This window comes from Cricetulus griseus, chromosome 2 (genome assembly GCF_003668045.3).
Source record: "Cricetulus griseus strain 17A/GY chromosome 2, alternate assembly CriGri-PICRH-1.0, whole genome shotgun sequence".
Lineage (NCBI taxonomy): Eukaryota > Metazoa > Chordata > Mammalia > Rodentia > Cricetidae > Cricetulus > Cricetulus griseus.
In genome coordinates, this window is record NC_048595.1 from 270,720,557 (window position 1) to 270,739,241 (window position 18,685).

At 45.3% G+C, this 18,685-nt stretch overlaps 1 protein-coding gene across 4 annotated transcripts; it reads left to right on the forward strand.

The window, feature by feature from the left end:
- The first annotated feature begins 1,275 nt into the window (after positions 1-1,275).
- On the forward strand, positions 1,276-16,820 carry Tnfaip3 (TNF alpha induced protein 3). Of its 4 annotated transcripts, none has more exons than XM_027401941.2 (9): positions 1,276-1,536; positions 4,921-5,233; positions 8,928-9,118; positions 9,877-10,024; positions 10,173-10,343; positions 11,768-11,948; positions 12,364-12,890; positions 13,994-14,175; positions 14,709-16,820. In XM_027401941.2, the coding sequence occupies exons 2-9, from the start codon at positions 4,939-4,941 to the stop codon at positions 14,991-14,993; spliced, it is 1,980 nt and encodes a 659-aa protein (XP_027257742.1). In that variant the 5' UTR covers positions 1,276-1,536; positions 4,921-4,938; the 3' UTR covers positions 14,994-16,820. The 4 variants fall into 4 exon arrangements, 3 of the variants coding, with proteins under 3 accessions (XP_027257742.1, XP_027257741.1, XP_027257740.1); XM_027401940.2 differs by having other exon boundaries at positions 1,277-1,536; positions 12,364-13,241; XR_003482609.2 differs by lacking the exon at positions 1,276-1,536 and having other exon boundaries at positions 4,588-5,233; positions 12,364-13,241; positions 14,709-15,752; positions 15,889-16,820.
- Positions 16,821-18,685: the final 1,865 nt, after the last annotated feature.

An 18,685-nucleotide genomic window follows, 5' to 3' on the forward strand; every position in this document is an offset into this window, starting at 1 on the left:
AAGTGTCACCATGTTCTGTCACTTAGCCCAGTCACACTGTTGGGGAGACCACACGTTCCTGGTTCAAGTGTGCAATATATGGTCTGGCAATTTGACAAACTAGATACCTAAAGTCACAACGGACTCAGAGTATTTCTGTCTGGTTTGCGCTTTCTTTTGTAGGACTCCTGCCAAGGGAACCAAGGAGGAAAAACTCCAAAACAGTAAAACCATCTTGGCCTCTCTCTGCAAACTCAAGACCATCTCCCCAAGAGATACAAAGATCTCTCCCAGAGAAAAAGGCAGAGGCTTCCAGTCAATGTGCAACGGCACCACGGAGGATAATCCTCTGTTGGTTTCTTGGGGTAAACTAATTCTCAGGCCAGCTAAACCACACCTAAGAAAACTTGTAAATCGGTGGGAAAACAGGTAATGAACTTGAAGCTATTTCTAAACTAAAATGCTCCTTGGGACACAGAAACGAAGAAGCCGGGCGTTGGTGACACACGCCTTTAGTCCCAGAACTCGGAAAGCAGAGGATCTCTGTGAGGTTAAGGCCAGCCTGGTCTACAGAGCGAGTTCCAGGACAGGCTCCAAAGCAATACAGAGAAACCCTGTCTCGAAAAACAGAGAGAGTTGGGGGAGGGGGGAAGGAAGGAGGGAAATGGAACGAGTAGAGGTGAGTGTGTGTGTGTGTGTGTGTGTGTGTGTGTGTGTGTGTGTGTGTGTGTGGGTAGGGAGGGGTAAATTCTCTCTGAAATTAACTTTGCCGCTGGAACTCAAAAGCTGCAGGACCATGGGATCTGATGTCTCTGTGCATTGCACTCGGCCTGGAGCTTGGGCATGGGGAACCTGGCTGCTTTTTCTAGCAATCCCCTCCGGGATCCTGCCGAGAGCTCTCTCAACAGTGCTCATCACGTGCACAGCCCAGACTTCAAAGCCAGCCTCAGGCCTGCGGTCCTGGGTGTCAGGGTGGTTTTTAGGGTTTTCTTTCTCTCTAATTTCCCTTCTTTTTCACAGCTGATTTTCTTCAGAAAAGAAGCTATTTTAAAAAGAACCTATTGCATTTCCAGTTCCCATCACCGCGATTTCCACATGGATGTGACGAAATGCCCAGGTGACTCACTGAGGGGACACCCCGGGGCGGGACCCAGGAGTTTCTCCGGGCGGGGCGGGGGGGGACAGCCTCGAGCGCCCTCTGCCGGCCGGCCGCGCTCGCCACGCGGGCGTCACGTGACTGGAAAGTCCCTCGGAAATCCCCTGTGGCTGGCGACGCATACAACTCAAAGGCAAAAAAAGGGAACTGCCCAGTCTGCTGCCTTCGCGCCGGAGAAGTGCCACGGGCTTTGAGGCCGCGGGGGCGGAGCGGCGAGTCAGGCCGCCGAGAGACGTGCACACCCCCGGCCAGACAGGGAGCCCGACCGGGCGTCCATGGGGCTCCTCCTCGGTCCGACCCCCACCCGGACCTGGATCGCGACCCCCCGCTGCGGCGTACACAGTGACTGACCGCCAGCCACTCGGGCTCTACGACCGCACCGCACCGTGCGGCCCCAAGAGGTGAGCGGCACGCCGGCTGCCGGGTGCACGGCCAGCAGGATGCGGGGTGCAAGGCCAGTGGAGTGCATGGCCAGCTAGATTCGGTGTGCACGGCCAGCCCTGTGTATGGCTGCCTCACTCTGGCTTTTCAGGGGTCCTGGAGCGAGGCTGTGTCTTGTTGGCCTGAGCTGAGGTCCTCATGCCAGATGTTTAGGTGACAGCCTTGGGTGTTTCTCCAGCCAACTTGTAGGCTATTCCTTTCGGATCCTGCAGGGTGACATAAGCTGCAGCTGGTCGATGAATAGTCATCCTTCGGGTCCCTAGGTCGTGTGGTGGTGCGTGATTTGCACCTTTTCCCTATCTCTCTCTCCCTCTTCTTTTGGAAATCAAGTGCAGCATGCTCATAGGCACGTAGACCTTACAGAATCGCACTGGGAGTTTCATCCCATATTGTGCATAACCAGCCCAAAGGGGGATGGGTTACTCCGAGGCCACCAAATCCGATTTGGAGGCTTCAGTCAGCGAACCTTCCAGGGGACAGCTTACTCAGACGCAGCGATCTGTGGGAGGGGTGTGTGTGTTGGGGAGGGGGCTGCTTCGAGATCACCGACCCCACTTGCTGCAATTTAAGAAGAGTATGCATGCAGAAATGGGTCTCTGGCCTGCTTGTTGGGGACTCCACTTTAGGTGGCATGTAAAACTCCCTGCTGCAGCCCGACCCCCCACCTCAGACTGTGGTTGTCAGTCCGGGTCGTCCCACATCCTGCCACCTGGCCTCTCAGGAAAGCTGAGGTATTAAGGGCTCTTTTTGGAGTGCGCTTTGTTTTGAGCTCTCCTGGTCTCTGATCTTTTCTTTGGAAAGTTAGTCTCAGTTTGGTCAAGTGTCTGGGGGGCACCCTTTGGAAATTATATTGTTAATTAGTCTTCTGTACGCCAATGTCACAGATTATTGAGCAGCCAGTCAGGTCTCCATTTTCAAGGAGATGCTTTTTGTATCTTTTGCAATACTTGTATGCTTTTTTTTTTTTTTGGAGGGGTACTTCCCAACAATTGCCTGAGGTATCTGTTGATAAATAATACATAAGTTTCCACATCTCAAACCAAAAAAAAAAAAAAAAATCTGCTCAGAGTGGAAAAATAAAACCCGGGGAAAGACTTTGGTGAGTAAGTTCTGTAGAATCTTATTGATCCAATGACAAAAATTGGGAAATTTGTCTGTCAGGCAGTGAGGTAACAAATATATTTTTAAAAGTTAAGGGTAATGCTGTAATTAGTTTTTACCCATGAGACATTACAATCATGTCAGGAAAATTTATTCTCTCAATGTGGGGAAGTCCAAGAACTGGAAACTTGAGCAGTGGTTTAGATTTTGTTTTGAAGAGGCACTTTTGCAGGCATTACAAAGCAGGGTCTGAATGGGAAGGGAGCGTAATGGGCTATAGCAAACATTGACATTTGCATGTCTTGCATGTGGTTTAAAGCCCCCACCAAAAGATCTTTAGTGTAGAATAGACAGGCGAACAGAACGCGATGCAACTCATTGATAGAAAGTCTTCCTACCTCCTTGTTTGTTCCTGAGGGCTACTAATAGGAGACTCACAGGGGATGGGCATAGGAAACAGGAAGACTTGGCTCCTGGGTGAAGCCGAGTCCTGTGACTGCTGGACCCTGATGGGCCTCATCTTTATTGCCTTAGCTACAAACCTAGTGGCTGTGTGATATCAAGGCTGGAAGTAAAGTCATACAAGTTTAGCTATAGCATCAAGCCCAGGGATTGCCCTTAAATAGGTGGTCTGTCATTAATGGCTGCATGGATGGATGGATGGATGGATGGATGGATGGATGGATGGAGTAATGACAACATGAAAGAGATCCTTGCTACATCACCAAGGAGATGTAAATGTGATATTTATAGTTTTATCTCATCCCTACAGTGTTTTTGCCTAATTCCAGTTGCAAGAAATAACTGGCATCACACAAGAGAATGAGTTCTAGGCCTTAGCTAGCATTTAGATTAAGAATTCTAATGCAAATCCCTAGTAACAACCCTCTCTTTCAAGCTAGGCACAAAAATTTAGACCATTTTATCAGGCATAAGAGAATCTGGACCCACACGGGAGTGGCTTCTCTAATCTCTAGCTTTCTTCTTCTTGCATAGTCACCACACCGTTTTTTACCTGGTGGGTTTGCCTTGGCAGATAGCATGATGCCTGATGGAATTAAGCTTCACCATGAAACTCTTTAGGTGCTCTATGCCATTGTTGTCGTCTAGGAAATCAGGTTGTGTGGCCAAGTACCCTATTAAGGGTCCATGGGGACAGTGAAGCAGAACTGGCTCAGCATTGCTCCACTCTGGAAGGATGTCCCTGTGCATCAGTACACAGCCTTGCACAACTGGCTTGAGTAGTCATGTGGCTACTCATCATTGTCCTGAGTGGCAGCCTGGCCAAGATGCTTTTCCTATTTGCTTCTATATTTCATTTTCTCCATCGTTGCTTGTGCTTGGTCTTCTAGGTGAAGGATGAGGAAGGGGCGGTGTCTTAGGCATTGGTACCTGCATGTCAGCAATAAGAGTTTGTTGTCAGTTGAGTTGAAATCACGGGGCAATCTGGTGTCTTGTTTTTTCTGGGAGGTGTGGTGTACCTCATTATTACTCTGCTTTTTTGTCTCATGTTATGAAGTTCAGTGGCAGGGCTCTGAAGTAGAGCTGACATTTGCTCTTAAGATTGCAAAGCATCTTGCCAAAAAAGGCTTTATTTTGTTGTTAGTTATAAAACAATCTGGTGTTGACTCTTTATAAATATCATAAACTCCTGAACCAAGTATGTATTACTTTTCTTTGGGGGCCAGTACCATAGAGGAAATACCAGGCAGCAGCTAAATGCCACATGGGATTTCCATCAAATATTTGCTGCCTTTGTAGCATCAAGTAGGGGATGTTTGAGTGACCTGGATCTAGGTTCTGCTCAAGAGCAAGGACAGAATGGTGGTGGTCTTAGGTGGTGGACTTAGGACTCTGGTGAGCACTGTACTGACATTCAGAGGTCCTGGGTGACATCCAATGGATCTAAGGTTGGCTTTGTGGAGCAGGACCTGTCACTGACAGACAGACTTGGCTCCCTGACAAACTACTGAAAGCATGGGTTATTCCCCTCCTCCTCATTACCCACGCTCCGCCTCCCTTCTCTTGTTTAGACTAATCTTTAAAAGTGATGTAACTTAAAACAGTCCAGTGTGAGTTAATCTGCAGGGCCAGCTAGTATCCTAGGAGTAGAGGTGACTAAGATCTTTTACCTACAGATTAGAATAATGACAAGATCAAACACTGGGGTTTCTTGCCGACAGGTACATGGGAACAATGTTCAAGGCAGGCTAACGGAACGGGCTTTTCCCCTTCCTCTTCAGGCCTTGTTGAGGAGAACCATGGCTGAACAACTCCTTCCTCAGGCTTTGTACTTGAGCAATATGAGGAAAGCTGTGAAGATAAGAGAGAGAACTCCAGAAGATATTTTCAAACCTACCAATGGGATCATTCATCATTTTAAAACCATGCACCGATACACACTGGAGATGTTCAGAATGTGTCAGTTTTGCCCACAGTTTCGGGAGACCATCCACAAGGCACTCATTGACAGAAGCGTCCAGGCTTCCTTGGAAAACCAGAAGAAGCTCAATTGGTGTCGAGAAGTCCGGAAGCTCGTGGCTCTGAAAACCAATGGTAAGGCTTGTTCTTTTCTCCCAGCACCCTTCTACTGACCTGGGGGCGGGGGGGGGGGAGGTGTTTCTGCTAATGCTTCTCCATGAAGTTTTAATGCCATTAAGCAGACACCTATAGAAAGACCCTCCATAAGGGAAAGGTGATGGTCATGAATGTATTTGAGTCTGCTGCTGGGACAGGATTTCATTGTATAACTCAGGCTGGTTTTGGACTTGTGATCTTTCTGCTTCCAACTTCCGAGTGCTGGAATGGCAAGTGTGCATCTTTATATCCAGTTGGTGAATATTTCTATTTAAGGTGTTTTTAAGGTGTTTTCTGAGAGAGAGAGGGAGAGAGAGAGAGAGAGAGGGAGAGAGAGAAAGAGAGAGAGAGAGAGAGAAAGAGAGAGAGAGAGAGAGAGAGAGAGAGAGAGAGAGAGAGAGAGTTACAGTATAGAGGACATGAAGACTTGTGGAATGCATTTCTAAACCCCATTGCCCCAGTTGGGAGATTAATCTTCCTAATGCTTACATTGGCCAAATCATCTATAACCTTCACTGGCCAGAATGGAAAGGATTTAAAAGGTTTTAAGTTCAAAAGGAAAGTAGAACACTGAGAACCAGTGTCACAGTTGTTTGCCGCTGTCATTAGAAAAAACGCTTATGATGCTCTTGCTCTTCCTGAGTTGATGGCATTTTCTAGACTTGCAAACAAGTGGGTGTTAAGGACAGGGGATGCTTTTGTTTCTACTTCTCTCACCTAGGTTCTGTTGCCTAAGATAATGAGAGACAGAACTTCTCTACACACTGCTCTTGGCATTCAATCAACTGAAGTCCTTTACCTCTGATAACTCTTTTCTATGTCAAGTTTTACTGTCTTGTATTTTTTTTCCAAATCACATCCTTTGAGAAAGATTATGTACATGGTGCAGAAACAGCCAATGATATTGTTTCATGCAGTTACAGAAATTCTGCCTTTAGGGCATAGACATTTATTATAAGAATGGAGATTGTGTGAGATCAATTAAATACTTACAGTGTTGGTAAGAGTACAATCTCATTTTCTTGTATCAGTAACTGCATTCTGTGGGTCAAAATAATACATCCAAGAGGAGAAAATCCCTGTTGGCAATGATGGTGCTAGGAACGTTAACTTAATAACTTAATTGGTACATTAACTTCGGCTGTTCTTGACTTGAGTAACTTGGTGATGGGTTGATGTGGGCTTTTGTTTGTTTTGATTCCGGGGACTCTTGTATATCACCTCTACATCTTCCCTATATTTATGAAGCTTAGACTCTTAGAAATAGAGTCAAAAGAAAACTGGAGACAGTGATTATCTACATTGTTCTTGGCATTAAGTCAAGTGATGCCTCGAAGTAGATAATTATGTTAACTTGTCATCAAGGGGCTTATATACCTGACAGTTTGTGGTTTTCACCATGTCCCATTCTGTTACCGAAAGAGAGATGGAGTTGAGAGAATTAGAAATGGGATAGAGAAAGAAAAGCCTTATCTTGCTTACCATTCAGAATACTAGCAGACATTATATAGTATTTCCTTAACAGAGGAAATATCTGATTTCCTGGAGGAGAAAAAAAGCAATATAAATGCTAAACATTTCCTTTGCCATTTAAATCAAAAAGGGTTCATGCTACTGCTAAAACTACAAAAGCAAAGGCATTTTGGTAACATGTTGGGAAAATGTGGATTTGGGGTCCCAGAATCCTAAATTTTCTGCTTTGAAGAAAAGTTCTTAAAGTTATGCAAAAGAAAGAAAAGACCTTTGGGCGGGGGTGGGGGTGGGGTGGTGGTGGCAAGTGGCTTTCTTAGCATCTTTTCTTTCCTTTTACAAACCTGGCCCCTTTGGAAGGTTCCTTCACAGGCGGTCTATTTGGGGAGGGGGTGATTCAGGAGTCTGCATTTGAGGATATGAGACTGTGGTGAATGAGGAAGGGAGTAGGTGGCATAAAATTGAAACTTCATGAAAATTCCAGCGTCTATTGGCTGTGGCAATTTCACTTGTATAGTGAGTAGCCGGGTTCCAGCTCAGCCTGACCACACCCACTTGGAAAGTCCAGGGTGCAGTTCGCAGTTTAAATGTCTACACACCAGAACAAAACGTACAACAACTGTTGCTCAATTGCTAGTCAAATATCTTCGCACTGGGGAATTCCACATGTTACTTAGGGAATTTTATACTGGTGCATCTCAATAAAGAACTGAAAGTAAGCCCAAGAAGAAGAAAAAAAAAGCCTTATCTTTGCTCTAGATTTTGCAAAGGGGAAATTTCAACAGAATGCAGCCCTTGCCACACCTCAGCCTGACACTGGGCTCAAATGAGCTTTTCTGTTCACTAGTTCAGCGAGTTGTTTGAAGGGTGCACACTGAGGGAATACTGACAGGCTCTGCATACGTATTTGACAGGTTGTTTACAGTTTCACTATAATTAGAATTTGATGGAATTTCAAATAGCTTTATTGCTTTACTGACAGTAATGTAAAACAAAACAAAAAACCCCCAAACTTTTAGCTTTTTAAATTAAAAATATGTAATACTTTCCAAAAGAGAATGAAGAATTGGCTAGTTTTATATCCAACTGTCCTCCCAAATGTTTACTCTTTTGGGCATGAAAATGAATACATTCAGAGACTGAATGCAACTCACTGGTAGAGAGAACCTTTGCCTAGCATTCATGGGGCCCTGGGTTTGATGTCCAGAAGTGAAAAGGATGAATGTACAGACTGAAAGAGCATAGTTTGTTGAATTGTGACTTTTATCCTGGAAAAGTCACAAATTAGTGAAAGAATTAGACTTGTCTTTTTCTCAAAATGCTAGCCTCAAACACTGAATTATTTTAAATGTCAATACTTTTTAACTTTTGTTTTGTAATTGCTTGTTGATTGACTGACTGACTGATAACTGAGGCAGGGTCTCCTGTAGTTCAAGCTAATACTCAATTCACTCTGGAGCTAAGGATGAACTTGGCCTTCTGACTCTCTCAACTCTGCCTCGCAAATGTTAGAATTACAGGCATGCACAACCATGCCCGACTACCTTTTAATTCTTTTAAAGGGCTTTATAATTGTTTACAAGCAGGCTCCCATAATGCCCCAGAGGCTGGGGCAGGGCCTGCAGCAGGCTACAGGTCATTTGGTACTGTCAATCCCATTTGGTAAGCTAGGAGAGGAAACTCCCAGGTCCCCAAAGCTAAAGTGGAATGGCCAAGTCACTTACCATTGAGTCATAGCCAGACCAGCCCTATCTTAGGCCAAGCTACAGTGGCTTCCTGGTGTGTGTACTGTCCTGGATGTGAAACCTTCCTGAGAGCTAGACAGCAGGAGTGCCAGGTCCTTAGCCAGCAAGCCAAAGACCAATAGGAAGAGAGAGCTATAGAGTTCATAAGCTGGTGCCCTCATTCCACAAAGTAGAGAAGACCTCAGGAATGTTCCCAAGATCATCCAAATTAGTCAGGGGCAGAGCCATGCTACAGTGGAGGTCATCTGGCTCCTCCCCCTAAAAGGAAAAACAAAAAGAATTTTTTTCCGTACATCTGCCATGGCCTTATGGAATGTTACCAGCTGGCCCTTCATTAAGAATCAACCACACAGTCCTCCAGCAGTGGGCTTAATTTATCCAGAAAACGTTTGCTGGGCATTCCTTCCCTTCACTTTGGGTTGCTTAACTTGCTCCTCACGGCTCCCTTCTGTCCTCAGGTGATGGAAATTGCCTCATGCATGCAGCTTGTCAGTACATGTGGGGTGTTCAGGATACGGACTTGGTCCTGAGGAAGGCCCTCTGCAACACCCTTAAGGAGACAGACACACGAAACTTTAAATTCCGCTGGCAGCTGGAGTCTCTGAAATCACAGGAATTTGTGGAAACAGGACTTTGCTACGACACTCGGGTATGTTTGGCTCTTGTTTGACAGCTCCACGGTGGACAAAGGGTACTTTGGGCCAGTCCCTGTTCCCTGAGGAACATATGACTTACAAGTCATATGAGTTGAGCTAAGCAGTGCACCAAGTGGAAAACACCAAGAACCTTCTGTGGGATTAACCCCAGTTAGCAATTCACTTCTCAGGCTTGTAAGCATCAGATCCCTAGGCGTGCATTTCTTTGTCATGGCAGGTCTTCCAACCATGGTCTTTCCTTAGGCACTTCCCAGCCAATCAATCCAGGGAAGGATGTACCTCTTACTCCTCAAGCTTTTTTTTTTTCTTCCCTGAGCTAGAGTATCATGTATGGCCTTGAACCTGCTACGTAGCAGAAAATGACCTTGCTATGTAGCTGAAGATGACCTTCCTGCCTCCACCTCCACAGTGCTAGGATTGCAGACATGCATCACCATGTGATTTTACATGGTGCTAGATATAAACCCAAGACTCCATGCATGTTAGGAAAACACTGAGCTATCCCCCTGCCCCAGGTAGGGAATTTTTCTGAAAGCAAAGGCTGTCTGTATCTCCCTTCAGCTTTGACTTTGCTCTGCAGTGGAAAAATGTAAAGGAGAAAAACCAAAATGGGGGAGAGGATGAACATCCAAGCAATTGTTTCAATGAAGGAGAAGAATGAATGGGATTTCTTAACAGGGACAAATGCAGAGTGACATTTGAGTGACTTGCTAACCCGTCCTTTCCTTCCTCTCTTCTCCCCTTCCCTTAGAACTGGAATGATGAATGGGACAATTTGGTCAAAATGGCATCGGCAGACACTCCCGCAGCCCGAAGTGGACTTCAGTATAATTCCCTGGAAGAAATCCACATATTTGTCCTCAGCAACATCCTCAGAAGACCCATCATTGTCATTTCAGGTGAGGTGCCTCCTCGTTTCTTCTTGTTTTTCCAAATGCTTTTCAGCCATGCTGCTTTAGCTCTGAGGAGAAACCCAGGCTCCTCAACAGCTTCATGAAAGTCACCCAGGGTCTTATTTTGTTTTTTTTTTTTTCTTCCTGTTAACAGACAAAATGCTAAGAAGCTTGGAATCGGGTTCCAATTTTGCTCCTTTGAAAGTGGGTGGGATTTACTTGCCTCTCCACTGGCCCGCCCCGGAATGCTACAGATACCCCATTGTCCTTGGCTATGACAGCCAGCACTTTGTACCCCTGGTGACCCTGAAGGACAGTGGACCTGGTAAGAAAACATCAGTTCATACTCATAACCCTTTTGGATCCTGGAGTTCCCGGCCTTGCTCTCTTGTTCCCAACTGAAATTGTTATATTTAAGTCTGTTCTTAATCAGGATGGATTAACAATCTCTTATGTAAAGTGCTTGGATCCAATATTATTTCAGATTGCAGAGTCTTTCATATTCCTGAATGTTTACATAGACTTTGCCATCTCATCATCCCTAATCAAAACTTAAATGCTCCCAAATCCAGTCAGATTTGTAGATTTGAGATTTTCAGATTAAAGTCATACACAATGGCACAGTAATGCAATAGCAGTAAACATACCATTCTGCCATCCTTTTGAGTGTGACTTAGGAAGTACTTTCAGAATGGTAAACATAGGTTGGACAGTCATATATGCATACTCCACCACTGTTATTACTACATGACAAATTAAGGTACACAAAGCCTTGGTATCGAGTCTGGCATACAGCAAGTAGATGTTTGTCAGGTTAGCTATTATTATAATACCATAATGTATAGTAAGCACTTTGCTAAGTGCTCCAGGCAACATTCCTTCATTTCATTTTCATAGCATCCCTATGAGATGTTGGCATGAGTTGTCTTACTTTATCGATGAGGCCATGGAAACTCAGAAAGGTTAAATGACATGCTTAGCTTGACATCAACAAAGTCAAGATTCTAACTCAGGTCAGTCTGCCTGGGAGGCATTGAATTTAACCAGTTCAGATCTCTTGTCTCCTTCCTGTGATTACAAAAATCAGCTTAGGTGATGATCACCAGATGGATGGATGAAGAGACTGTGATATGTGTACACAATGGAATTATTTAGCCATAAGGGGGAAAAAGGGAATTTTTGTCATTTGCAGAGAAAAAAGATGGAGCAGGAGATAATCATATTTAAAAGAAAAGCATAGACTCAGAAAAGCAACACTTTTTTCTCTCATATATGGAATCTAGATTTTTTTTAAGGGTACAGAGCAGAATACATGGAAGTAGAAGGCAGAGGATTTTGAAAGAAGTAGAAGCAGCAGGAGGAGGAGGGGTGAGAGGATAATGGAGTTCAAATACAGAGTATGTTCATAGAGATGTGTACAAAAGCACAAAAGTAAGTCCAGAATCTTTGTGCTCCAAACAAGAACTAAAATTACCTCTCAGCCTTCCAGCCACAATAAATATCCAAAAATCACAAATTAAATCCCTGTCAAAGAAGTCTGCCAGTACCAGGCTCCTTGGCATTCTGTGAGCTCCCTGGATACAAAGCATTTTATGTTAGTCTTTACCACATTTTGTTTCCCTGTTTGGCTTTTAAGTGTGACTGGATGAATCTTTCTGTATCTCTAAATTCTAATCAGTGTATGTGACCTTACACACAGCATCATTTGTAGGATAATATTTTACTCACACGATATTTTTTTTCTTTCAGAAATCCGAGCTGTTCCCCTTGTTAATAGAGATCGGGGAAGATTTGAAGACTTAAAAGTTCACTTTTTGACAGACCCTGAAAATGAGATGAAGGAAAAACTTCTCAAGGAGTACTTGATAGTGATGGAGATCCCGGTGCAAGGCTGGGACCATGGCACAACTCACCTCATCAATGCTGCAAAGTAAGCAGTCTCCTTTAATTTGTCTTTTTTTAAAAGATTTATTTATTAATTTTTTTCTCTATGCATTGGTGTTTTGCCTGCATGCATGTCTGTGTGAGGGTGCTGGATTCCCTGGAACTGGAGTTACAGACAGTTGTGACAGAGCTGCCATGTGGGTGCTGGGAATTGAACCTGGGTCCTCTGGAAGAGTAGCCAGTGCTCTTAACAGCTGAGCCATCTCTCCAGCCCTTTGATTTGTCTTCTGCACTTGAGAACATGATAGAAGTGTATTGGACCACAATGTGTCATAAGCCTGCATTTCAGTGCTGGTATTGTGCCATAGACTGCTACATTCTGGAAATGTGTTCTAGGAGCTTATGATGTTAGAGTCTTGTGTTATTTGGAGTCACCACTTATTTTCCTGCTTGCTCTTTAGGTTGGATGAAGCTAATTTACCCAAAGAAATAAATCTGGTAGATGATTACTTTGAACTTGTTCAGCATGAATACAAGAAATGGCAGGAAAACAATGAGCAAGGCAGGAGAGGGGCGCATTCACAGAACCCTTTGGAGCCTTCCACGCCCCAGCTGTCACTCATGGATGTAAAATGTGAGACACCCAACTGTCCTTTCTTTATGTCCGTGAACACTCAACCGTTATGTCATGAATGCTCAGAGAGGCGCCAAAAGAACCAGAGCAAACTCCCAAAGCTGAACTCGAAGCTGGGTCCTGAAGGATTCCCAGGCATGGGACTTGGCACCTCCGCCTGGAGCCCGGAGGAAACAGCTGGAGGACCTCATTCGGCCCCACCCACGGCACCCAGCCTTTTTCTGTTCAGCGAGACCACGGCAATGAAGTGCAGGAGCCCCGGTTGCCCTTTCACATTGAACGTGCAGCATAATGGATTCTGTGAGCGCTGCCACAATGCCCAGCAGCTTAATGCCAGCCACACTGCAGATCCCGGTAAGTGCCAAGCTTGCCATCAGGATGTCACTCGGACGTTTAATGGCATCTGCAGTACCTGTTTGAAAAGGACCAAAGCAGAGCCCTCCTCCAGCCTCACTTCCAGTGTCCCTCCCTCCTGTCACCAACGCTCCAAGTCTGACCCCTCACAACTCATCCAAAGTCTCGCCCCACACTCTTGCCATCGGACTGGAAATGATGTCCCTTCTGGCTGCCTTTCCCAGGCAGCACGAACTCCAGGAGACAGGACAGGGACAAGCAAGTGCAGAAAAGCTGGCTGCACATATTTTGGGACTCCCAAAAACAAGGGCTTCTGCACGCTGTGTTTCATCGAATACAGAGAAAATAAACGTGAGTGAAATCATAGATTGCCTATTGCAGTAGTCAGTGCCTAGAAAGGGGTCTTTGATTGTCAAGAAAGTAGCCTATCCCAGCAGTCAGAGCAATTACATCTCACTATGCCTTTCTTATTGGTTTGTGCTTGGGGACAGTGACTGTTGCTCTGCTGTTGTACCTGGAAGCAGTAGGCACTATCTCATTACATCAGTTCTAGTTACCATGTACCCTACATCAAAAATATCCTATAGATATAATTCATACTAGTCCATGATGGACCCACTGTGTATCCCAGGCGGGCCTCAGAGTCCTGGCAATCTATTTGCTTCTTTCCCCTCAGTGCTAGAATTTTAGGCATATACTGCCACACTAGACTGTGGGGCTGGGTTTAATAAGGCCATTGAGAGTCTGCTACCCACGTATAGTTCAGACTTCAGCATCTTTGGTGAGATACTCTGAAGCAGGCTAGCAAAAGAAAGGAAGTATTTACTGCCATCAGGAAAACATCTGTGGCTTAGGACTTTCTAAATCAAAGGGCAAGTGGGCTGTGAATGCCTGCTGTTTGGTTCTCTGACTGATCAGTGACCCATGTTCAAAGTGAGAGATTAAGCCAAAGATGTTATTTTGCTGAGTTTCTGAAAGTTCAGTCTCAAAGTACATGTTCAAGGCTGTTTTCATCTATGTTGGGTACCCATTTCCTGTATGTCAGTGTCTGTATTTGCACAGTAACCCAGATGTAATACTGACTAGCATCCACTCTTTTGTAGAGTTTGTTACTGCCTCTGGGAAAGCCGGTTCCACAGCCCCCAGGTTCCAGAATAACATCCCATGCCTGGGCAGGGAGTGCGGCACCCTCGGGAGCACCATGTTTGAAGGATATTGTCAGAAGTGCTTCATTGAAGCTCAGAGCCAGAGGTTTCATGAAGCAAAAAGGACTGAAGAGCAACTGGTGAGACATTTGGTGAATCTTGCCCTCTCTGGTGTCAGGTCTTCCATCTGTGACAGACAGGCTGTCTCCTCATGATGACAAAGGTCCCTTTAAAAAGTCTGCTGGAAGAGAGCCTGGAAAAACCAGCCACATTTCTTTGGCTCATGTTAGGATACACTGAACAGCCTAAGCATACTTAGAATTGATTCTGAACAGCTAATACAGTCAGCCCTGAGCAAAGCCTCTGAGAGCATCCTGAAAGCCAGGAGGTGACTGATCAGAGACCTCTTAGATTTTAATGAGAAGCAGACTTCTCAGTCCTTTATTCTGAATATTCAGGATGCTTCCATTTACTGGCATATGGCAGAAGCGGGGAGGACCTTCCTCAAACTGGGTCCACAGGATTGGTGGGGAGCTATGGACCCTCAGTTGCACATTTTTCTGCTTCTCTCACTCAGTCAGCTCAAGCCTCTGTAGAATCCAAATCTGTTATTTGAAACCCCCGTCTGGTTTCCTGAGAAATGTAACATCCTTCTCTTGTTCTTCCCACACAGAGATCTAGCCAGCTCAGAGATATGCCCCGTACGACACAGGGAGCCTCGAGGCCCAAGTGTGCCCGGGCCTCCTGCAAGAACATCTTGGCCTGTCGTAGTGAGGAACTATGCATGGAGTGTCAGCACCTGAGCCAGCGAGTGGGCTCTGTGGCTCACCGGGGTGACCCCACTTCTGAAGAGCTCCCTAAACAGCGCTGCCGGGCCCCCGCCTGCGATCACTTCGGCAATGCCAAGTGTAACGGTTACTGCAACGAGTGCTTCCAGTTCAAGCAGATGTATGGCTAAGTGCAAGCAAGAGGACTGGCCCAGCAAGAAGGGGCCTCAAACTGCCAGGCGGAGTGGTGCTGTACTCCAGACCCCTGAGTGCCATAGGAAGGGTGGGCCCTGGGACAGTGGCTTCGAGTGTCTTTGAGCAAAGGAAACAAGATAAGCTCTTCATCATGGCTGTGACATTCGGGTTTGGTAACCAAGACTATGTCCAGGTAGGCTGAGAGTAGACCTCGTGATGGGCAATGCATGATGTCACATTCAGCCTGAAGCTGTTGCTGCTCATCTACCAGGAATCCGGTGAGATCTTGAGACATGGAATGCATGCTAGGACTGGCAAGCAGTTCCTGTGCCCACCTGCCAGGAAACAGGAGAAAAGCACGTGGACAGGTGGGTTGGAGCCTGAGACCACCTAACTGCCCCCACCCCCACCCTGGAAGCTTTTCTCAGAGAGCCAAAGCTGAATCCTCAGAGTACCAAGGCCCTCTGCCAGCCAGAAGCTCGAGGAAGCTCAGGGGAAATGACATGGGTAGAGCGCATCTGTAGTCGGTGGGCTTCCCTATCTGCCTGCTTGGTTCCCAAGGTTCTGTCTGAAAGCAGAGCCGCACACAGACTGTAACCCTGAGGCTGCTGAAACAGAAATGTTCACATGGAGACAAAAAAAGCTGCTCTTGACTGTATGCATACACCTTTTAGACAGCAGAACATCTTAGCAGGAAGACATGCCACCACTGGTCATCATTGTCTTCAGTTCCAGAGAGACTAGTTTGCACAGAGGTGTGTATCAGCGTGTGTACATATGTAATATACCCTTATATTATGTATAAGGGAGTTGTTTTTTAAACATTCAAATGGTGCCCCAGAGGTAATAGGAAGACTGAATAATAATAACCTATTTTCTGGTTGTTGTCAGGTTGCCTCTGTGTATGCAGCTTGTTACGTGAATTCAACAAGCTGCCTCCTTAAAGGGTGCCCTCATCGTACTTTATTTATTATGGACTTCAACGTTATTTAAATGAAGATTTTCTTCTGCAGTATTCTCTTGGAATAACATACTTGCTTTCCGCCATGTTCTGGGAACCTGGCAAATTCCTGACCTCGGGGTGTGGTGGGGCAGTTGTCTGCCCTCTCTACTCATTGCCTCCCTAGGAAAGAAGGGATTGCTTTATGAATAAAGCCTGTAGAAGCTGATACTTCTAATGACTCCCCGGCTGCACAGGAAGAAATTGTGGTGTGTCTCCTGTAGATGCTTCCAAGTATCCTACCTCTTTGAAGAGTAGATAGGGATGGAGTGGGGAGGGACACAGAAATATGTGGCCTTTCATGACCTTTGCTTACTGTGTAAATGCTGTGCCCTTGGGGTACTGGATAGGAACCCAAGCCTTGGAACCGCAAAGCCAGTAGCGATGAGGATGAGGAGGTTTCTGCCATTGGCTTGTAGCTTTTCTGTGTGTTTTGCGCTTGCCTTTGGAGGGAGATGCATTTCTCCAGAGGGAAGGGCTGACATCCTGGGTTCTAGCCCAGCACCTGAAGATGTTTGTGATGTATAACTCTATATAGCCTTTTCTCTTCTTATCTGACACTGTCTTTCCTGACTTACATCTTTGTCTTTTTTTCATTTAGTTCTTTCAAAGTTGATAACCTAATATTTTGTGTCTATTGATATTTTCATTCTTAATGTGAAACAATGAAATTATTTATACTTATAGAAAGTATGTGAAATTTGCACATTTAGTTGTCTTCATAGGATGGAATCTACCTTTTTTGGACTTCTTCAGATTGTTTTATTAAAGAACTGTAACTTCACAAAAGTCATTATTAAAAAATAAATTATTTAAGAACAAATTTTAATGTTTTTTATTCATGAATGTTGGGAGAAAATGGGGTAAAATATGAAGACTTTGATATATAATGAGCCATGGGTGCACCCTTTACCCATGGAAAAAGAGATAACTAATGCAAAATAATCAGGCGGTTGCTGCACAGACATGAGAAGTTGAGTGAATTCCCATCACCTTTGTACAAGCCCTATGCGGTAGCGAATGCAGTTGCACATAGATGCACACACAAGAACACCTGCGCGCGTGCGCGCGCGCACACACACACACACACACACACACACACACACACACACACACACACACGAAACAATCAGCAGATTAGAATGAGATACTCAAGCAAGCACCGGCCTTGGGTTTAATAGCAATGGCACAGAACCCAGATGGATATGTGAAAGCGTCTCACCCTACACCAGTGGTTCCCAACCTTCCTAGTGTTGCAACCCTTTATACAGTTCCTCATGTGGTGGTGACGCCCATCCATAAAATTATTTCATTTCTACTAAATAACTGTAGTTTTGCTACTGTTATGAATTGTAATATAAATATCTAATATGCAACCCCCAAAGGCGTCTTAACCTACAGGTTTAGAACTGCTGCAGTCCAAGGGTCTCTGGAGACTCATGCTGAAGTACTCATGAGGTAGAGAAATTGAACAATAAGGAGAGAGAGAGACAGGGAAGGAGGAAATCAGCGGGAGGAATATTGGCATGAGACTTTGCCCTTTGTCAGGCAGGGCAGAAAGAGTTAGTCTGGCTGTGATAACCACCTGAGCTGGAAAATTATCAACTCACCCAGTGGGAAAATGAACCATTTTCCTCAGCTTACCTTGCATACCATAATCACCAACACAGGTTTCTGTGTTCATCCAAAAATGCTGTACAATCTCCCCACCAGGTGACAAGAGCTCAACTCCGCAGTGGTGTTCTCCAACTCAGTACTGACAGCTTAGATTACTGGGTCAGGGCTCAGTCCTCCACACCACATGCCAGTCTTAAACCCCAGGTGGATTTTATCTGGTTCTTATGACCTCCTCAGATTTGACTAATCTTCAGCAGCCATCGATCCAGGGAAGCAGATTTGTTATTCTGTTATAAAGGATATTGGAATACAGACGATAGCAACATACAGCTGAGTATCCTGGAGGCTCAGGAGCCTCCAGGCCTCTGAGCTGACCACCGTCCAGGCACCTCCATGTGTCTAGCTTTATGGAAGCATTTTGAACCCTGTCCTTCAGGGTTTAATGGATGCTTCACTGCATATGCATGCCGAAAGCAAGGACAGTCATGAAGACCCATGTTGGCACAGAACAAATCTAACCAGTTATTAACAGATGGTATGGAAAGACCTCAAAATACCTGCCTGTTTGCTTCTGAACAGCATGGAGGTGTTTCTTTGCAGGCATGGAGCAGGGCACCCTCTAAGATGCGAATATGAATCCTACCACTGACTGTCAGCTTGACAGGCTCCAGAGTCACCTAGGAAACACCTCTCATGGTGTCTGTGAGGGGGTTTCTAGATTGGGCTAACTGAAAGGATAAAACACACTATAAATCCCTGTCATGATAGACTGTATCCTCCAAGACAGTAAGCCGGAATAATCCCTTCAAACCTTAAGTTTCTTCTTGTTGGATATTTGGTCACAGTACTAAGAAACCTAACTATAATCTCTTTATGGCCAGCTCCAAGACAGAAAGTTGGGGTAAGATTGTAGTATACCTTGGGGCTGGAGAGATGGCTCAGAGCTTAAGAGCACTGACTGCTCTTCCAGAGGTCCTGAGTTCAATTCCCAGCAACCACATGGTGGCTCACAACCACCTGTTATGAAATCTGGTGCCTTCTTCTGGTGTGCAGATATACATGGAACACAAT